The sequence below is a fragment of the Bos indicus x Bos taurus genome, unplaced genomic scaffold (genome assembly GCF_003369695.1).
Source record: "Bos indicus x Bos taurus breed Angus x Brahman F1 hybrid unplaced genomic scaffold, Bos_hybrid_MaternalHap_v2.0 tig00001201_arrow_arrow_obj, whole genome shotgun sequence".
NCBI classification, from domain to species: Eukaryota; Metazoa; Chordata; class Mammalia; order Artiodactyla; family Bovidae; genus Bos; species Bos indicus x Bos taurus.
In genome coordinates this window covers 1-22549 of record NW_020867386.1, presented here as the reverse complement: position 1 = coordinate 22549, position 22549 = coordinate 1, and the positions used below count along the sequence as shown (strand labels likewise).

At 41.2% G+C, this 22549-nt stretch overlaps 1 protein-coding gene across 1 annotated transcript; it reads right to left on the bottom strand.

Moving 5' to 3' along the window:
- Positions 1-8228: 8228 nt before the first annotated feature.
- On the bottom strand, positions 8229-11778 carry LOC113888711 (secretoglobin family 3A member 2-like). The gene is made up of 3 exons (XM_027535741.1): positions 11625-11778; positions 8765-8946; positions 8229-8374 (listed from the first exon to the last, which is right to left on the bottom strand). The coding sequence occupies exons 1-3, from the start codon at positions 11677-11679 to the stop codon at positions 8351-8353; spliced, it is 261 nt and encodes an 86-aa protein (XP_027391542.1). The 5' UTR covers positions 11680-11778; the 3' UTR covers positions 8229-8350.
- Between the last annotated feature and the right edge of the window lie 10771 nt (positions 11779-22549).

Here is a 22549-nt window from a genome sequence, read left to right as displayed (position 1 = left end):
GGAAGCAAGGTGGACAAGACAAGATGATGAGTTGGATATGATGTGTCATGGAAATGGAAGTATCAAAAGTTGTCTGACTAACACAATCTGACTCTCAGTTGTCTGACTAGCACAGTTGGACCTGTGGTGGTGCTACTGATGGAGATGGAGATACTGGATCCAAAACTGCCTGTGACTCTCAGGATACTTGCATATTCAGGAAACTCAACAAAATATTCTTTGGCCAAGATGGATTCTTCATAACCTCGAGTCCCAACTTAAATAACATTTCCAAAGAGAGGACTTCCTTGACCACTCAAAATAAAACAGGGAACCTCTTGTCACTATTACTATTCTTAAAATCCTATTCTTTTCTTTCATTGTTCTTATCATAAATTCATAATGATCTATTTACTTGTGTTTACTTATACAGTTTCTGTCTTTCTTCACATTGCAAAATCTGTGGGGCCATGTTGATTTTGTTTTATAATTTTGTGCTCAATTTTTGGCAAAGTTAGTGTAATTTATATTCAATCACCACTTGAATTAAAAATACATAGAGGATATAACAAATAACAAACAACCATTACTATAACTATTAGTCATGTTAGTGGTTACTATCATTCAATCAGGAAACAAGTTCTCATTAGACAGAGACACATACCTAGCTAGTGGCAAAGAATGCACCTTTTTAAAATGCTCAAAATAAAGCCATAGGTAGTTACTAGAAAGGACGATCTAGATCGTTTTCATCTAGGTGTGTTTCCAAATGAAAAATTTGATACAATAGAAGGTGCTGAAATTTATTAAATATCTTCAATAGATAATATGTAACAAAATGTCTTCTTCGATGTTTCTAACGACCTATGAGCGCCCCCTACTGCCTTCAATCTGCTTCAACAGCCTGCAAGCTTTTCTTTTCCAAGCTTTATATAAACGCAGCAAATTTTACTTTCTTATCTGTTTGTTTGTATTACTTGACTTAAACACGGAGGCCAGAAATAGAATGTCATATATTGCATCTCCCGACCCTCCAACATATCAAGCCAGTAAAGGAATTTATTGCTTTCTTAGGCAGAACAATTACACCAGAAGCCTTGTCTTGGGTCCCTAATTCATCTTTGGGAATGGATCTTCTCTGACTTAAATAATCTCAGATCTCAGTTGCTCTTTTATATGGAACTTTGTCAGTGGCTATCAAAATTTTAAACACTAAAGAATTCTTGGCATTGCATTTCTACTTCCAAGATTTTTCTGAAAATATAAACAGAAAAATAAATGCAAATATGTAGAACTCTTCAAAGTAACAAAAAACATACTAGAAATGATTTAAATATTCACATTGATGTCAGTTTAGATAAAGTATGGCTTATTCATGGATGCATGTTTCTTTATTTTTTTGGCCACAGGGCATGTGGGATCCTAGTTCCCCAACAAGGGATCGAACCCATGCCCCCTGCAGTAGAAGCATGGACTCCTAACCACTGGACCACCAGGGAAATCCTGGTTGCTTTTAAATGTGCCCAAAATGTTTTGAAAACTCATATAAAACTATGAATGGGTTTCTTATAGTTTGTTGGGTTTATGGAAGAAAGGAATTAAGGTTACATATTCCATCACTTCGTGGTAAACAGAGGGGAAACAGTGATAGACCTTATTTTCTTGGGCTCCAAAATCACTGCAGATGGTGACTGCACCCATGAAATTAAAAGACGCTTGCTCCTTGGAAGAAAAGCGATTACAAACCTAGACAGCATATTAAAAAGCAGAGACATTACTTTACTGACAAAGTCCGTCTAATCAAAGCTATGGTTTTCCCAGTAGTCATGTATGGATGTAAGAGTTGGACCATAAAGAAAGCTGAGCACCAAAGAATTGATGCTGTTGAACTGTGGTGTTGGAGAAGACTTGTGAGAGTCCCTTGGACCGCAAGGAGATCCTACCAGTAAATCCTAAAGGAAATCAGTCCTGAATATTCATTGGAAGGACTAATGCTGAAGCTGAAGTTCTAATATCTTGGCCATCTGATGGGAAGACCTGACTCACTGGAAAAGACCCTGATGCTGAGAAAGATTGAAGGCAGGAGAAGGGGACAACAGGAGATGAGATGGTTCGATGGCATCACTGACTCAATGGACATGAGTTTGAGCAATCTCCAGGAGTTGGTGATGGACAGGGAAGCCGGGTGTGCTGCAGTCCATGGGGTCCCAAACAGTCAGACACAACTGAGTGACTGAACTGAACTGATGTAATTATACACATATGCTGCTGCTGCTAAGTCGGTTCAGTCGTGTCCAACTCTGTGCAACCCCATAGATGGCAGCCAACCAGGCTCCCCTGTCCCTGGGATTCTCCAGGCAAGAACACTGGAGTGGGTTGCCATTTCCTTCTCCAATGCACAAAAGTGAAAAATGAAAGTTAAGTCGCTCAGTCGTGTCCAACTCTTTGCGACCCCATGGACTGCAGCCTACCAGACTCCTCCACCCATGGGACTTTCCAGGCAAGAGTACTGCAGTGGGGTGCCATTGCCTTCTCCATACACATATAGATACACGTATATATAATTATACACATGGGTATATAATTATACACACATGTATATACATGTATATACACATGTCACATGTGTATATAATTATATATGCATATAATATATATCATATATAGGTATATAGCTTATATTAATTAAATTGCATATAATATGTATTTCTGTATTCTGATTATCTTCCCAATGTGTGCTAAGTCGCTTCAGTAGTGTCTGATTCTTTGCGACCCCATGGACCATAGCCTGCCAGGCTCCTCTGTCCATGGGATTCTCCAGGCAAGAATACTGGAGTGGGTAGCCATTTCTTTCTCCAGGGGACCTTCGTGACCCAGGGATCAAAGCCGGGTCTCCTGAATTGAAGGCAGATTCTTTACCATTTGAGCCACCATGGAAGCCCCATATTCTCTACCAAGTTTCTTGCAAAATGATGCTATAATATAAAAAACAGTGTATTGACATCAATACATACAAATACAAAGCACTTCTATTACCATAAACATTTCTCATGGGATCCTTATATACCACACTCACTTCCCTCTTATTCCTGTCTGCTTCTTAACCCCTGGAACTCAGAAATCTGTTTTCCTTTTCTATAACTTTGTTATTTTGAGAGTGTTTATGTTTATATAATGGACTTACACAGTATTTAGCTTTTGGAGATTGACTTTTTTCATATAATTCACTTTTTTAGCATAATTCTTGGAAGTTTCATCTGGACTGTTGTGTGTATCGATAGTTCCTTCTCTGTTTATTGCTGATAGTATTCCAATTCTGTAGATAAATATATAGCAGTTTGTTTAACCATTCATCCATTTAATGACAACTGGATAGTTTCTAGGTTTTGACTATTACAAATGAAACTGCCATGAACATTTGTGTATAGGCTTTTGCATAAACATAAATGTTATTTCTTTGGAGAAATGCCTAGGAGTACAATTGCTGGGCTGTATGGTGTAGTTCCATGCTTAGTTTTTAAAGAAACTGTCAAAATATTTTTCAGAGTAGCTGTACCACTTTACATTCACACCAGCAATGTATGAGTGATCCAGTTTTTCTATATGCTGGACAGCATTTGGTGTTGTCACTTTGATAAATTTTATCAACTTCTGCCAAATGTTTATCATCAGGCTCTGCCTATGTTCCCTCACATAGTCTGTCCTTCATAACTAAGTCCTTCCCTTTGATACACCCCCAGAAAAAAATCCTTCAGACTGCTGTGTTACATTTATTACTTAAAACTTGGTGAAACAGAACTTTTGCCCCAGGCTTCTCCATTTAACACCTTGAATAAAAGCATTATCATCTTTCTTAAATATGTAAAATGCCACAAAGTAGGAGAAATGAACAGCTTATTAATACAACTGATAGGAGAGAATGAAAGGATCAACCCAACAAGATAAAACTTAACAGAAAGAAATCCATCCATTCAATAAACACAAACCCAACACTGACCACCTACAGACTCTGTACTATGTGCTGAGAATACAGACATAAGTAAAATCAGGTCCCTATCAATCTGATTTCACAGTTGAGAAAGAAGATTTTGATATAAGGATAAAAATGCATGTGTGCTAAGTTGGTTCAGCCATGTCTGACTCTTTGCTACCCTTTGGACTTTAGCTCACCAGTCTCCTCTGTCCATGGGACTCTCCAGGCAAGAATACTGGAGTGGGTTGCCGTGCCCTCCTCCAGGGCATCTTCCTGACCCAGGGACTGAAGCCTCATCTCCTATGTCTCCTGCATTGGCAGGAGGATTCTTTACCACTAGCACCACCTGGGAAGACCAAGTATGAAAATAAGTATGTCTAATCTGTGATTTGAGTATGTTTGTTAGTTTAAAATAGTGTCTGACTATTTTTTTATTCAATCAGCACTAAAAATCTTTCAGTGAGTTTGAAGCTGGAGTGATTTTTCTATTTTAAGAAATCACTTTTCTTCTGTGTGGCTGATAGATTGGAAAAGATCAGCTTTGGGAATACAGAGAATATTTGGGAGGTTAACAGAGTAGTCAAATGATAAATGACAAGGTTTTGGGGAAAGCAGTAGCAGTAGTGATAATGAAAATGTATATGATAGATATGAAAAAGTCTTATAATTAGCAGGGCTTTGTTACCAATTAGAAAGTAATAAATAACACCAAATCTCATGGTCTTACATCTGCAACATTTTAGTTTTTTCTCATACTGTATGGCCATCTTGGGTTGCGTTTCCAATCACAGCACAGGGGAAAGAGAACTTAGGCCAACTTTTAAAGCTGCCACTTTCAAGTGATCCTGTCCTTTTCATTGACCAAAGCAAGTCATATGACCATGCCTGACTTATTTAGGAAGGGCATATACAATTCTATGAATGGAAGATGCCAAAAATGGGTTAAAATAATGTAAATTACCACATTACTTGACTACTTCCAAGTAATTATCACCTAAGTTTTCTTTCCCCATGTGCCATGATGATCAGAAATGCTCCAAAGACTATTCCATCAGTTCTGGGTCACAGAATTCAGGCAACACAGGGAGAGCTACAGCCAACCCAAGATGGTCATACAGTATGATAAAAAATTAAAATGTTGTGGATGTAAGCCCATGAGATTTGGAATTATTTATTACTACAGCTGGATTTCCCTGGTGGCTCAGCAGTAAAGAACCTGCCTGCAGGGCAGGAGCCACAGGAGAAGCAAGTTCGATCCCTGGATAGGGAAGATCCCCTGGAGGAGGGCATGGCAACCCACTCCATTATTCTTGCCTGGCAATCCCATGGACAGAGGAGTCTGGAGGGCTACAGCCGGTGGGGTCCCAAAGAGTCAGACACCACTGAGGCGACTTAGCAGGCACGCACACACGCATTAGCACAGCTAGGCAACCTAGTCTATTCTTAGTAGATGCAGCTAAAATTAGGCTTCTGAGAAGATAGAATACCTAGAATGATTCCCAAGTTTCTGACCCCATACAACAAGGAAAATAGTGCTATATACTGAGGTAGGGAATTAGAACATCTGTATGTGTTTTAAAAGACAAGAAGTCCATATAAATGTCTTTTGAGCTGAACATTAAAAAACAGTTTCCATTGGAGGTGATTTATAAATAACTAATTTTCTTCTTCTCAAAGGAAAAATATAGGTTGCAGCTATATATTTTAGAGTTCTTTTTAAATTTATTTATTTATAATTGAAGGATAATTGCTTTATAGTATTGAGTTGGTTTCTACCAAACATCAACATGACTCAGCCATAGGTTTGCCCATGTCCCCTCATACTTAACATGGAGATTATATTGACAGCTAGGAAAGTTCAGTGGTTAAGACTCTGCTTCCACTGTAAAGAGCACAGTTTCGATCCCTGGTCAGGGAACAGCCAAAAATAAAATTAAATTAAAAAAATTTTTCAATATGGGGTTAAGGAAGGGTAGGAATCAAGATCCTCTCCAGAGAGGAGATGACAGTTAACATTGTATTAGTCAGGAACCAACCAAGAAACAGAAACTGTTTTAATGCATAGAACAGAAGGAATGTAATGCACAGAATTGACTCAATAGATAAGAGAAGACCTAAAAAATTAACTAGGTGATGTAAGGCAACCTAGAAACTGATAATAACAGAAAGCCACTATGAACTTCAGCTGGAAAGAAAAAGAAGAGATGGTACAACCAGAGTCCAAGAACTGGCTCACCTGGCAAAAACTAAAACCAAAACAAACTTCTCCAGCAGGAACTGGTGGCTCACACCCAGTACAGACAGTTGACTTCTCTCAAATAGAGAGCAAGAGGAAGCCACACTCTGGTCTTTCCCCTTTTCCCACTACCCATCTCCTGCTTGTGCCTCGAGTCCCTTGAACAGCAAGATCAAACCAGTCAATCTTAAAGGAAATCAATCCTGAATATTCATTGAAAGGACTGATGCTGAAGCTGAAGCTCCAATACTTTGGCAAAGTATATGAAGAACTGACTCACTGGAAAAGACCCTGATGCTGGGAAAGATTGAGGGCAAAAGGGGAAGAAGATGACAGAGGATAGGGTGGTTGGATGGCATCACTGATTCAATGGACACGAGTTTGAGCAAACTCAGGGAGATTGTGAAGGACAGGGAGCCTCTCAGGGAGATTGTGAAGGACAGGGAGCCTCTCAGGGAGATTGTGAAGGACAGGGAGCCTGGCGTGCTGCTATTCACGGGGCTGTGTAGAGTTGGACACAACTTAGCAACTGAACAACAGCAACAACAACGTCAACTTTCATAATTACCTGAGAGATCGACCTGGGAACCACCTGCATGGGTCAGTATCTCATCCCTCAGTGCCCCCACCATGGAGTAGAGCATGGGGAACATGGGGAATGGATTGGAGGGCAAATAGTCCCAGATTTGCACAAGTCCAAGTCTGGAGGCAGACCAGGGCCAACATTCCAGGCGAGAAGAAGCTTGATTTTTCATTAAGGCATAAAATATGTTAGCAGCAAAGAGATTTAGTTATCTTTTCAGCATGACTGGGGCTGGGGCACATGTGAAGAAAGGAATATTAATGAGACGAGGCATGTAAAATAAGTCCAGATCATGAAAGACCCTATATGCCACGCTAAGGAGCTTGAAATCTGTTTTATCGGTGGTCATATACAGCTAGAATGTTATCTTGGAAAAGATAATTCTGGAGTCATTGTACATGTAGCACTGAGGAAAGGGAAGATATTTTAGAATGATGTAATAGCAACCTAACTTGGTGGTAGTTCTGTGAAGCTATGGGGTGGCCTTAATTTAACTACAGACTTAATATAAGCTCACATTCTGCTGATGTAGACTCCCAACCAACGAGCTTTGTAGCACTTTAGTCTTATCAGACAATACGTGGAAATTTCTATTGTATTTCATGTTTTAAAGTTTCTTTATGATACGTGACATAAGTCAAAGAAAGACACACACTGTAGAATATTGCTTATATGTGGGATCTAAGAAAGATGGCCAACTGGTGAATATAACATAAAAGAAGCAGGCTCACAGATACAGAGACCAAACGAATATAGAGATATAGAATATAGAGATATAGAGATATAGAATATATAAAGAATAAACCAGTGAGAAGAGGAAAGTGGGGAGGGGCAAGATAGGGATATAAGATAAAGAGATACAAACCACTATGTATAAAATAAGCTACAAGAGTGTATTGTGTACACCCGTACAAATAACTACAAATGGAGTGCAACCTTGGTAAAGTTAAAAAATAAAATAAAAAAAAAGAAAAATAAATAAATAAAAATAAAAACTGTGAATCACTATATTGTATACTTGTAATTTATAATATTGTGCAGCAACTATACTTCAACAAAAATCTTTTAAAATGTCTTTAGAAGTAGGGGACTAAGAACATAAGGAGTCTGAAAAATCATCAGATAATAAGAAAAGGAAAGGGGAAGAATGACTACGCCTTACTGAAAATTCGAGTTGTCTTTACAATGTTAGGTTAGTTTCTACTGTACAGCAACTAACACAACATTGTAAAGCAACTATACTCCAATAAAATTAATTTTAATAAATAAAAAATAAAGGTGAGGAATGTTGAAATGAATGTGCAAAAATAAATAAAGTACCATCTTAAAAAAAGAAAAAAGGAAATGTGAGTTGTCTTTATAACAACAGACTGTCTAGAGTTTATAACCCAAGGACAAAACTATCTAACTAGGCCCTTCTGAATAGAGTCCCCCAAACAAAAACAGGACAAACTGAAGTCTTTTCAATGCTTTATTCATTCTTTTCTGGGGCCACTACATTTTAGGATGGAAAGAGTTTCTGCAGGGGAGGGAGGGAGAGCTTCATCTCCCTCCCTCCCCACTCTTGCTTTTTCTGCCATCACACCAAATATGAGAGCGCCTCCTGAAAGTCAAAAGGACAATATTAAAAATAAGAGCAGTTTACATGTCATTAGCAGATAGTCAATATCCTATTTCACCACCATTATCCTGAGAAGGAAACAAAAGCTCAAGAGTGATTGAGTCCCATCCAGAATCACAGAGCTGGGAAGTAGCACACATTTTACAACCAGAACACAAGTCTTTCTCATTCAAAAATTCCTTCTAGAATTGTGGACACTGCACTTGCCCTGAGATTCCAGGACATGCTGAATGTGTGTGGGTACAGTCCACGACGGGGAAGCACAGGTTCACAAATGAGAACAGGTCGGGTGGGAGTGGGCTGGACAGGAAGGGCACTCAGGGTGGGTAAACCCTGACCTTTGACCAAGTTAGCCCCACAGGCTGTAGTTACCAGTAGTTTCTTCACGGCCTCGGAAGCCTCTGGTGTCAGCTCATTGACACACTTCCTCAGCCCTTCCACAAGGTGCTCAACGGAAATGCCCAGAGTATTCAGAAGAAGCTTCAGTGGGTCCAGGAGTGGGAGAGCATCCAGAGGCACGGGACGAGGCAAACTGTTGATGAGGAAGGCGGTAGCTGCAGAGCAGAAGAAATCCCAAGTGAGAGCTCACCGCCCTCCATTCTATCGGTGGCTCCATCTTGATTTCCCAAAAACTTCTGCTTCGGGACCTCTGCACCTACTGTTCTATCTCTCTAGAACTTTCCTTCACCAGATAGCTACATGTCTTTCTTCTTCACTTATTTGGTCTCTCCTCAAATGTTACATTCTCAGAGATGTATCTAAAATGGCATCACCAGTCACCCTCCTTCTTTATTTTTCTTACCACTACCTAAAATATTAAACCTTTATTTATTTATTTAACCTTCATCCTCTCATTAGAATGTACGCTCCTCGAGAATAAGGACTGAGTTTTATTCACTGCTGTACCCCATGCCTAGAACAGACCCTGGTATACAGTATGAACTCAGTAGATACCAGTGATTGACTGGACAGGGATATACTTTGCATGTGGCTGTCTCCACAGCCCACGAGTTTGAAACCAACAGAAAGATGCTATAATGACCTTCCACTTGGACACATGAATGGACCCAACTGGAGCCCAGGAAACTGCTCCCAACCAATTCAACTCAGTGCTACAAACATAACTGAGTAGGGACTCTAAGTCAGTTGGTGCAGATACACAGATGAATAAAATAAGATACTTGACTCAGAGAACCCATGCAATCTGATGGACAGTAAAGAGCTGTGTATGCCACAGTGCAGCACGTGCTATGCTAACATTATGGACAAAGCTCTATGGAAACACGGAAGAAGTGATGATTAATTCTAATATAGGAGAGTGTTACAGGAATTTTCCCAGAATAGATGTTGCCATAGTTGTGTCTTGAGTCAAATATCATGATGACAGGTAAAGAAGGGGAGCAGCATTTGGAAAAGGAAAATAATTGACCAAGACACCAAGATAATAAGATCAAAGATCATACACAGGATGGTGAGTCTTCTTCAGATTTCCACTTGGATGTGCTAAGCAGGTGAGGCTGCAACCTGAGTGAGGTCAGATTTTCAGACTTGAATGTCAGATGAATGAGTCTGAGATTTTTTTTTTCCCCCAAGTGTAATAGGGAACTACCATGGCTCTTCTATGGGACAACTGCATTTTATATCTTCAGCAAGATAACTTTCACATAGACAATGTTAGAGAATGGGGGAAATGCATATTATACATATTTTTACAAAATACACGTGCATGTATGTAAATACACAGATGTAGAAGCACATACATGAGAAACACATCTTCCTGCTGGCACTTCCACCCCCCGTACTGCTGGCCAACACTTCAGCCTCCTTTGCAATCCTTTCTGTTTTCTCATTCAAAAAAAAAAAAAAAAATGGAGCTTGTACACCTATTTTCCCTTCACTTTCTACTGCCTATTTTCCCACCCAAAGTTCTCCTCCAGAAAGGGATATTTATATCCTTCCCACCCATCTTTCTGCTGCCACCTCTCCTCAGGTACCCCTAGACATTAAAGAATGACAAAATATCCCAAATAGGTGAAGTTACAAATTAGTTCAAAAATTCACAAGTCAAAGTCACCATTGTAGCGTGGGTATTACACAGTTTCTCATGATTAATCTCCCTACTTCCTACTTTCAGCACTTTGGTGAGTGTCTTCTCTGTATTTACTTATATATTTCAGAGGGGAGATCCTCAAAGCTTTCTGTTCTCCAAATGAGCAGCAGCCATTATGATGTATTCTGCAGATACACCCAAATGTATCTTCCTGTAGCTAAAATGACTCCCTCCAAAAAGAAAGGATTGGTTGCCATTCTCCTCCAAAAAGCCAGCTTCTATACCCTACCTTGGAGAAGGCAATGGCACCCCACTCCAGTACTTTTGCCTAGAAAATCCCATGGACGGAGGAGCCTGGTAGGCTGCAGTTCATGGGGTCGCTAGAGTCAGACACGACTGAGTGACTTCACTTTCACTTTCACTTTCATGCAGAAGGAAATGGCAACCCACTCCAGTGTCCTTGCCTGGAGAATCTCAGGGACAGGGGAGCCTGGTTGGCTGCCGTCTATGGGGTTGCACAGAGTTGGACATGAGTGAAGCAACTCAGCAGCATACCCTACCTAGAAATGGAACTGTTCACCCTTCACCCCTGTCACAGAGCTCTATCTGTACTTTCATTGTGTATCACAGTGGACCAGTACAATAGTGACTTCTGTAGAAGTCTTCACTCCTCTGCCAGACTATAAGAACCTTGACAGAAATATGCATGTCTGATTCAGGTCTGAATCTCCCAAAGCCTACCCAGTGCCCAACAGATTATAGCCATCTAACAAATACCTGTTGATTGTATGAACATAGAAAAGTAGCTATGTCTCAAGAGAACCAGCATGGCAATCTGATTAGAGACGAGAGCAAGGATGACTCCATATAATTTCAGAAACATGAAAGAATCAAATCTTAATTCAAAATTAAGGGAAATCAATGGCCAGAGTTCAGTAATGAAGTGCATTTGTTGACCCTCAGTGGGAGCTGATTAATTTCCTTGTAGGATACACCAGGGATAACTTGTGTTGGATTAGAGCTTGGAGCTGGGAGCAGGAGGCATCTGAAGTCCCTTCTGACCTTACCAATATCTGTGGCTCTAAAACTCCCTTCACCATATGCCGCCAGGAGCCTTGGCTCACTAGTTGTGCTCCTGTTATCAAGAAAGTAGAGAGAGATCGTGTGTTCCAGGCCACTTACCAGAGTAACTGCAAATGCCGATGGTCACCAGCAGGAACACAGTGACCAGCTTCATGGCGGGTTACCTGTGATATTTACCTGGAGTTTAAAATTAAACTGGAAAACCTAAGGGGTCCGCTGAGCCAGTGGTTCCCCTTGCTGTACCAAGTGTGGCAGTGGCTTCTGCTCGCACACATATTTATATGCCAAGGACTTGGATTTCAGTCATGACCACTTGACTTGCCCCTGGGAAGAACAGCGTGAAGGTCATGTTTCCTCTCTAAACAAATTGAAGGCTTTTTCCACTTTCCCTCATGTTCCCATGAGAAACAAAGCCCTAACTTAAAGCACCCTCAAGGCTCTCTCACACCACAAGCTCTTACATGAGACACGGAGTGGGATAGGGGGCTGTGGTAAGCAAAAAGCTCTGAGTCCTTTCCCTGGAAGAACTCTGAAAAGAAGGTTTTGTATCAGGATTAAAAGGATTAAGGCTCTGTTGCTTTCCTCCAGTGTTCTATTTGTTTAAATTTCAGAGAAACACATTACCTGATGAACGCCCCAGTTGACAATTCTGAGGTCCCTTCAGCCCTGAAATAATATAGACTCAGCTTAATGGCATTTAGTAACCATGTTTCTCTGGAATTTACCTCTACCCACCCCAATTCTGTCACATATTTACCATGGCAAGATATTTTACCACTTCTAGTGCTTCCCACCTATCTGGGGGGAACATCTAGGGTCAGGCCTTCTCTATGTTCTCATTTAGTTCAGGACCCAAAGTAAAAATGCCTTTTTAAAGACCTGGGATTCAATAGTTACTCTATAGTATTGTTCTCCTCATCTAAAATAGGACATTTAGCAGCTAACAGCAAGACAGTCCCAAAGGGGTGTGACCCTGAGGGAAAAAAATTTTTTTTACAAGATCCCATACGTATAAATAACTTGGGTCACCAAAACATGCATGTCAGAAGCCTTTTAGCAGTCCAGTCCCTTGCAATCATGCAAATGAAATACTTGTTGGCCAGGGGAGGATCCTATCTGTAAGCCCAAGCCCTAGAGCTCCTTGGCGTATCTAGTGCAAGAAAAAGAGAAAGAATGAACCTTGAAAGGGAGAAATAGAGATCAGAGTCCAGGTGGGTCCCAGTCCCAGCTCAGGGCTAGCTAGCCAAATGACGTTGCTGACCTCAGCCACCCCCTCCACTGAGGGGATACTCAGAACCTTCTGAGGAAGATATATCAAAGCATAGTCCACTTTAGATGCCAGGCCAGGAATTGGGGCCCTGCTTGAGGGTATGGTACTATTATGAGGATTTAATATAATTATGTAGACCCAGGATGTAACTGTACCAACCCAAGATTAACACCTAATAAATGTCACCTGTTGTTCATTTCCATACATTGCTGAGTTACAATTGCCATTTCTTTTTCTGCTACTTTATAAACTACACGGAGGAGAGCATGTATTACTGCATATATGGAGTATTACACATACTCAATCCTGCCCCCTCTACTGCTTTCTCTGCCCGAGAAGGCTTCATCTATTCCTGGGGAATTATCCCAAGCCAGAACTCTCACATGGCCAAGGCTGTATGTGGTGAAGTGGTATTGTTCAACAAATAGTTATTAAGCATCTTTGTGCCCAGCACTGTCAGGAACTGAGACTGGAGCAGTTAACAAGGCAAGCTAATTTCCTGCTTTCATGGAACTGACAACGTAATGGGATAAACAAACAATCAACATGTAAACAAATAAAGACTAGTCCTAGGTGCTGTGATGAAGCTAATAGGGTGCACTGATTGTAGAGAAAAAGAGGGTTAGGGGTACAGTCAGACCTGAAAAGAGATTCAGGCTTGGCTACTCCCATGCTTCCTGTGTCCTGAGTCTGTGTATTATTCATGTCTTTTTAGTCCATATTTCTGATGCTTTGACATTCTGGGGCCTTGCTGATCTTGGAGGGACTACCATTCCCAGGGCTAACTAATTCTTAGATAGCAAATGACTCACCTGGGAATGTACTTTCCTAAGCAAACCAGCCAATCTACAGCCCACACTGCCAACCACCTCCTTGGGGAGCCCCGACACTGGCCCACTGTCTGCCTGCTTCAATTACCCCTGAGGCCCAGGCAGGTACCAAACAGCTAGGGACAGTGCCTACACCCCAGACAGAGCCCACTGAAATTATTCAAACTAGCCTGTCCTAAACCTGCTTACCCTGTCTCCCCATCCCTTCCCACAGAAACCAGAGTAAAGGCTCCTGCCCACTCCCCTACCACACCTTCCTGACAAAGCCAGAGCTTCCCATGCACCCTACTGCCCTGGGGTGTGGCATGCCCTTTTTCTGGGGATCTATCTCTGTAACAAACTATCTTTAAAATGGCAGTCATCTCCTGATCTGATGACCTGCATAAATATAAAACACATTCTTCTTTCCCAGGACTAATTTGTAAACATCTCAAAGAACTTTTTCTTGTTCGTGTTTGGATCCTAACACAAAATCTTACACACTTGATAATATTATTAGGAACTACCAATCCGTGCCAGGCCCTACACTTTGCATATGGTATCCACTTCATTCTCATAAAACCCCTGATGATAAACAGTTTTAATCCCATTTAATAAATAAGAAAGTCTGAAGCTGAAAGCAATGAATTAATTGCCAGAGTTACTTAAATATATATAATGTGGCCAGAATTTGAGCCCTTTCTTCTGATTTATATTTCTTCACCTTGAAAAACTTATGGACAGGGAGGCCTAGTGTGCTGCATTTCATGGGGTCGCAGAGAGTCAGACACGACTGAGCGACTGAACTGAACTGAACTGAACTGAATAAGCTTTTCCAGCAAGCACTTGTTAATAAATAATTCATTAGAAGAAATGAAAAGGAAACAAATGTCACAGTGTCTAAATTAATTTGGGGTGTGTTTTTTGAATGAACTTTTGTGGAGATTAAGTTCATAATTGGGAGTGGAAGTTCAGTTAGTCATTCAACAAGCATTTATTGAGCATGTTTGGCTGATGTGCTTCTGTGGTAGATTTTAGAAATACAGCATGACTCCTGCCTCTTCTTGAGTATATTAAAGGAAACTGTTAGAAGCAACTAAGTCCAACAGAATAAAAGCCATATATGACAAACCCACAGCTAACATTATTCTCAATGGTGAAAAGCTGAAAACATTCCCTCCAAGATCAGGAACAAATCTAGGATGTCCAATCTTGACAATTGTATTCAACATAGTTTTGGAAGTCCTAGCTATAGAAATCAGAGAAAAAACTAAAAGGAATTCAAATTAAAAATGAAAAAATAAAATTATCACTGCTTGCAGATGACATACTATACATAGAAGATCCTAAAGACACCACCAGAAAAAGTACTAGAGCTTATCAATGAGTTTGATCAAGCTGCAGGATATAAAATTAGGTTGCTTTTCTACACACTAACAACAAAAGGTCAGAAAGAGAAATTAAGGAAACAATCCCACTTACCATTTCACAGAAAAGAATAAAATACCTATGAATAAGTATACCTAAGGAGGCAAAAACAATAAGATGCTGAAGAAAGAAACTGAAGATGACACAAACAGATGGAACGATATACCGTGTCCTTTTTGTCTCTGTGAGAAGAATGATAGTTCTAAAGAAGCCAACTGAATGTAAATTCAAGACACAGATCAGAAAAATAAAAGAATCAGCCCGAGATTTTATCTCAGACTCTTCCTTCTAGGTGAAAAGAGACAGTAACTGGAAAGTCACACTGGAGACATTGAAGTAGAGTTCATTATCTTTTCTTCTGCTTGCTGTAAATCGGATGGTCAAAATGGCTTAAAGCAAAGGCCTAATAGGAAAAGGAGTACGTCAAGGCTGTATATTGTCACCCTGCTTATTTAACTTAATGCAGAGTACATGATGAGAAACGCTGGGCTGGAAGAAGCACAAGCTGGAATCAAGATTACCAGGAGAAATATCAATAACCTCAGATATGCAGATGACATACCACCCTTATGGCAGAAAGTGAAGAGGAACTAAAAAGCCTTTTGATGAAGTTGAAAGAGGAGAGTGAAAAAGTTGGCTTAAAACTCAACATTCAGAAAACAAAGATCATGGCATCTGGTCCCATCACTTCATGACAAACAGATGGGGAAACAGTGGAAACAGTGTTAGACTTTATTTTGGGGGGCTCCATAATCACTGCAGATGGTGACTGCAGCCATGAAATTAAAAGATGCTTACTCCTCGGAAGAAAAGTTATGACCAACCTAGATACCATATTGAAAAGCAGAGACATTACTTTGCCAACAAAGGTCCGTCTAGTCAAGACTTTGGTTTTTCCAGTGGTCATGTATGGATGTGAGAGTTGGACGGTGAAGAAGGCTGAGCACCAAAGAATTGATGCTTTTGAACTGTGGTGTTGGAGAAGACTCTTGAGAGTCCCTTGGACTGCAAGGAGATCCAACCAGTCCATTCTGAAGGAGATCAGCCCTGGGATTTCTTTGGAAGGAATGATGCTAAGGCTGAAACTCCAGTACTTTGGCCACCTCATGCAAAGAGTTGACTCATTGGAAAAGACTCTGATGCTGGGAGGGATTGGGGGCAGGAGGAGAAGGGGTCGACAGAGGATGAGACGGCTGGATGGCATCACTGACTCGTTGGACGTGAGTCTGAGTGAACTCCGGGAGTTGGTGATGGACAAGGAGGCCTGGAGTGCCTAATAGAATATAAGCCCATGAGGGAGAAACACAGGAAATGACCCATACTGCTAAGTCGCCTCAGTCGTGTCCAACTCTGTGCGACCCCATAGACGGCAGCCCACCAGGCTCCCCCGTCCCTGGGATTCTCCAGGCAAGAACACTGGAGTGGGTTGCCATTTCCTTCTCCAATGCATGAAAGTGAAAAGTGAAAGGGAAGTTGCTCAGTCGTGTCCGACCCTCAGCGACCCATGGACTGCAGCCTTCCAGGCTCCTCCATCCATGGGACTTTCCAGGCAAGAGTACTGGAGTGGGGTGCCATTGCCTCTCCAATGACCCATAAATCAAGACCAAATTGAAGTAAAAATCTAGGAAGCCTCAAAAATGTAAAAACGTGAATTTGTCCAGGCTGGAGTTTTCAAAGATGACTTCATGAATTCAAGTGGTTCTTAAATTCAAAGATTTGAATAAGCAGAGAAGATGAGAGCTAACACTAGAATTTGTAATGTTTTAAGAAACTAATTAAGACAAGTAAGTAAATTAAAAAGAAGATGTGTAGGAAAAGTCTCTTCCATCTTTCTCTGCCCAGCACTGTTTGTTCACAGGCCCTGACCATAGCAGATTTCAAACAAATCTTTAGTTTATGACCAAACAGCCCATGGACTGTGTTAGATGAGTTAATGAAAAGGTATGGCTATAAAAAAACTAATTTCTGGTGGCCTGGGACTTGATTTGGCAAGACTTGATCTGTAGTGAGATATTTGGGTTCTTGAGCAGGGCTGAACTTCGTCAGAGGGGTTTATAGTGTAAGGGAAGCAGAAAGGTCTTTCAGTGAAGAGTCTGGGCTCTGATGACCCCATACTCCCAATTGATGGCCCATTCTCACATTCACAGCTAATGTCACCATCTTGTTAGAGGACCAGAATAGCATCTGCTACACCTTCCCTCCAGCAAAGATGTCAACACTCCCAGAGGCAGCTCTCCAGTGCCCAGCAGACATTCTCCATGACTAGATCATGTTCTAAATCCTACCTTTCAACTGCTCTTTATAGGGGAATGACTTTACCGTATCCCCTGGTGATCTTACAGTGATCCACACAGGTAAAGGGTTGAACCATAGCTTATCTGAGTCTTAGGGGAACACCTTGCGATCCTCCTGGAACCCGAGAGGATGGAGGGCTACAGGAGCCATCTCCCACACACCTTCACATCTCTCCTGGGTGGCTGGCATAAGACATTGCCTCCCAGGTTCTACGAGGTGTGGAACTTTCTGCCCTACCTGCCTTGGAACAAGAGCTGCAGAATAATTCAAACCAAACCTCACAGCTGTAGTCTAGAATTAGCTCCCCACAACTGGCCTTGGAGTCATCCAGTCCCTTCCGTTTCATGTTCATCCTTTATTATTATTATTTTTTAAAGATTTCTTTATTTGGCTGTGGTGAGTCTTCACTGCTCCACGAGGGCTTTCTTGTGTGGCAGTGAGCAATGGCTACTCTTTGTTGTGGTGAGCAGACTTCTCTTGCAGGGCATGGGCTCTGGGCACTTGGGCTTCAGTAGCTGTGGCACATGGGCTTAGTTGCTCCTTGGCAGGTGGAATCTTCCCCCAACCAGAGACTGAACCCACGTCTCCTGTATTGCAAGGCAGATTCTTAACCACTGGAGAACCGGGGAAGCCCCCACTTTTATCCTTTTTAGTGCATGGGACAAAGATGATAGGGATCTGACACTTTGGGTCTATTCTTCTCTTTTCTGTCAATAAAGTGATAAACTGTCCAAATCTAAGAGTGATTCACTGTACCTTTAGCAACTAAATCAATCAAGACCTCAGCCCTGCCTTCTCTTGAATATGTGAGTTAACACCCCTCCAAGAAACAGGCAGACTGCACGTTCGCCATGTGGGTGTGACTCACAGAAGAAGATGAAAAGTTCCTGGTGCACTTCGCCAAGTTACAGGTCCCCAACCAGTGCCTCTGCTATAAATCACTTCCCCCTTTCCCAGTGTTTACACTATGCCTCTTGACCAGAAGTACAGGGAGAGAGAGGCCTTTTTACTAACATGAGTGGGCTCCTGGCAAGCCTCAGACAAATGTGCATAGTTGATGTTTGCTCAACAATGTCTCGGGCTTCTTCAAATCTTCCCAGTGCTGAGACTGCTTTTTCGTCCCTTGATTGCCCTTATTCTTCATTTAGTAATTAAGAGCACAGGTCCTGGGGCCAGCTTGCCTGGATTCACATCCTAGTTCCTCCATTAGGGAAGTTACCTTATCTCTCTGTACCTCAGTTTTATCAACTTACAAAATGAGGCTAACAAAACTGACTTCTTTATAGGACTGTTATAAGCCAGAGAAGGAATAAACACACAAAATGGTTACAAGAAATACTACTGCAGGATGAGCATTCAATATACATCAGATGTTATTATTATTACCACTCTCTCCCTCTCCACTTTTTGTTTTCCAACTTTCTAACCATAACCTCAAACACAGCAGCCACCATTACCAACAAGTTCATGAACACCAACTTCTCAATTATTTAATTTTGAATATTTGGAGATTTTATTTAAATTTTCTCTTTAAAGAATTCCGTATTTCTTTTGGCTTGCTATATAGAATAAAAGGAGGGGAATGAATAATCACTGTATCCAGGAAACAAAGAATTGAGGTTTTTTTGGCATAAGTTTTTCAATTTGAGACAACTTCATGCTTATAGAAAAGATCTGAGTAGAGTATGAAGAATTCTTTCTGGAACCATTTGAAAGTGAATTATTGATCCGATGCTCCATCACTTAAGGAATACTGGTGCATACTATGAGGATAGACATCCTCCCACTTGAATATAATTAGAAATTAATGTTGATACATTACTACCAACTGGGACTTAGACCTAATTCAAGTTTCACCAACTATCTGAATCCTGTCCTTTTGTAGCAAAAGATGCAGTTCAGAACCATGTATTACACTTAGTCATTATGTCTTTTTAGTCTTATTCATTCTGGAAGAGTTGCTCCATCTTGCCTTGACTTTCATGACATTTTGAAAGACCACAGCCCCCACACACACACCTTTTTTTTTTTTTTTTTTGTAGACTATTGCTCAATTTGGCTTCATCCAACGTTTCCTCATTGCCAGGTTCCGGTTATGCAAGAAGTCAGGCTGTATTGTCAGTGGATTCTATCAGTTTGGCACAGGGTTTATCCTCTACCATGAGTATTATTCATTGTGATTCCTTGATTAAGGTGAAGTTTGCCGGACTTCTCCATTGTGCTCATTTCCCTGTTTAAATAACAAATGTTCTGTGGGAATGTACACTGAAACTCTGTAAATATCCCATTTCCAAGCATACATTCAATTTACTGCTTAAATATCAGAAGCAATTCATGGTTTCCTACCTTACCAAATGGAGTATCAGCCATTACTATAACGTTATATTTGATAACCAAAATGTCTCAAATATTGCCCGTGAAAGCCCCTGCAAGCTGGTCTCTGCCTCTGGTGTGTTCCCATCTTTCTTCATGCATTTGCTTGCTTTTGCTTGCCTTGGTACTACAGGATGATCCAGTGAAAGTCACTCAGTCATGTCCGATTCTTTGCAACATCATGGACTATAGAGTCCATGGAATTCTCCAGGCCAGGATACTGGAGTGGGTAGCCATTCCCTTCTCCAGGGGATCTTCCCAACCCAAGGACAGAACCCAGGTCTCCCCGCACTGCAGGTAGATTCCTTACCAGCTGAGCCAAAAGAGAACCCCAAGAATACTGGAGTGGGTAACCTATCCCTTCTCCAGCGGATTTTCCTGACCTAGGAATTGAACCTGGGTCCACCTGCATTGCAGATGGACTCTACCAGCTGAACTACCAGGGAATCCCAAGATGATCCAGGCTCATCTTCAATTTTCTCTGCCCCAACCCTGGAATAAACCTTTCTCCAAAAAGTGACCTAGTTCTTTTAGAAGAAAGGTATTAAAATATTGTGGAATCGTCCTGGGACTAGGTTACTCATGTCAATCAGGATATCCTGCATCAAGGTCCTCCCAGTGGACAGAACCAGAGAATATATGTATACACATTTAGATATACTTAAATGACTTCTTCTCTCTGCAAGGGCTTTGACTGTCTTGCTATTCAGCACCCTCTTCAGTGGATGTTCTTCTTACTCGGGCCATGACTCTCCATGCCATGAAGAGTCATGCATGCATGCCAGGCATGCCATGGCTCTCTCTTAACTTCTCTTAGTTAAATCAGTCCTTCAGTGGAAAAAATTGCTTTGTTCTTATCCTATGTTTGCGCCTCAGTTTGCCAGCTTTGACAGCTTACACTGATGGTGAAACAGAAAAACAGTTGACTGGGGTCAGAGAATTTTTAATCAATTTCTTTCATTTAATTCCCATAGGAAATCATTTCACCTTTCTGAATATCAGCTCATTCACCTGTAAAGGAAAATCAAATATTAAGCATATATGGTTACGTGGATTAATTGAAATGGTGTATATTCAGGCTCTTGGTTTACAGGTAGGTATCACAATAATGAAAATGAAGGTTATCATTCCATCACATCTAGAAAAAATTTAGGACTCATTCCTTTATTGACAAAGGAGGGGACTGAGAAATAAGACCAAACTAATTTCAATGATCCTTTTTTTTTTTAACATCAATATGAGCAAAAAGTGTTTTAATCTCAAAAATCATTTCAAACTCCACAGGCTCTGATAATACAGCTATAAAAATATCCAGATGAGGACTTCCTTGGTGACACAGTAGTAAGAATCCACCAGACAACGCAGGGGACACAGGTTCGTTCCCTGGTCCGGGAAGATTCCACATGCCATGGAGCAACTCATTCACCACAACTGCTGAGCCTGTGCTCTAGAGCCCAGGAGCCACAACTACTGGGAGCCCCTGTGCAGCAACTACTGAAGTCTCTGCACCCTAGAACCAGCAAAGTACTGAGCCCACGTGCTGCAGCTACTGAAGTCCATGCACCTAGGACCGTGCTCCACAAGAGAAGTCACCACAGTGAGAAGCCGTGCACTGCACGAGAGGGCAGACCCCACTCTCCTCAGCTAGAGGAAGTCTGCATGCAGCAACAAGGACCTAGTGCAACCAAAATAAATGAATATAATGAAACAGTGAGTACATGTCAAAAACAATGAATTTAATTTTAAAAAATCTACCAGAATTATAAAAATGTGGTATCAAAATCAAAGAAGAAAAAAATTTATTTCATTACTGGTTATTAGTCATAGTCAGGTTATTTCGATCTGAATCTAATACTTGGAAGCAATTTGCAACCTGAACCTATTAGTTATTTAAGGCTGCATAATAGAGCACCTTCACTTTCACTTTTCACTTTCGTGCATTGGAGAAGGAAATGGCAACCCACTCCAGTGTTCTTGCCTGGAGAATCCCAGGGACGGAGGAGCCTGGTGGGCTGCCGTCTATGGGGTCACACAGAGTCGGACACGACTGAAGTGACTTAGCAGCAGCAATAAATTACTCTAAAACTTAGTGGCTTGAAACAACCACAGTTTACTATTCTCATAATTCTTTGAAGTGACTGTATCCTTCTGCTGTCTGTTTATGAGGCACTGGGATGTCTGGATATACAAAATACTGGCCTTTTGTAGCTGGCTTTGGCCAGCAGCTAGCAGTGGGCTGTCTGCAAGAGGCCTTTGTTGTCCATGAGTGCCAGAAAGTGTATTCCAAGAAAATATAATTACAACTGTAGATGTCCTGATTTGTTGTTGTTTAGTCGCTAAGTCATGTCTGACTCTCTTGTGGCCCCATGGACCACAGCCTTCCAGGCTCCTCTGTCCATGGGATTTCCCAGGCGAGAGTACTAGAGTGGGTTGCCATTTCCTTCCAGGAGATCTTCCTGACCCAGAGATTGAACCCTCATCTCCTGCACTGGCAGGTGGGTTCTTTACCACAGAGCAGTCAAAGATGTCATAATGGTTAGCCTCAAAAATATACACAGTTTCTTTTACAACAGGGGTCTCCAACCTCCTGGATCTAATGCCTGATAATACGAGGTGGAGCTGATGTAACAACAACAAAATGTACAATAAATGCAATGCATTTGAATCATCCGCAAACCATCCCCACCCCTAAGGTCCATGGAAAAATTGTCTTCCATGAAACTGGTCCGTGGTACCAACTGGTCCCTGGTTCCTGGGGACCACTGTTTTAAACTACATTCTATTATTCCAGTCAAGCCATAGGACTAGTCCAGATCTGAGCAGAAAGGAAAAACACTAATTCTTGGTGG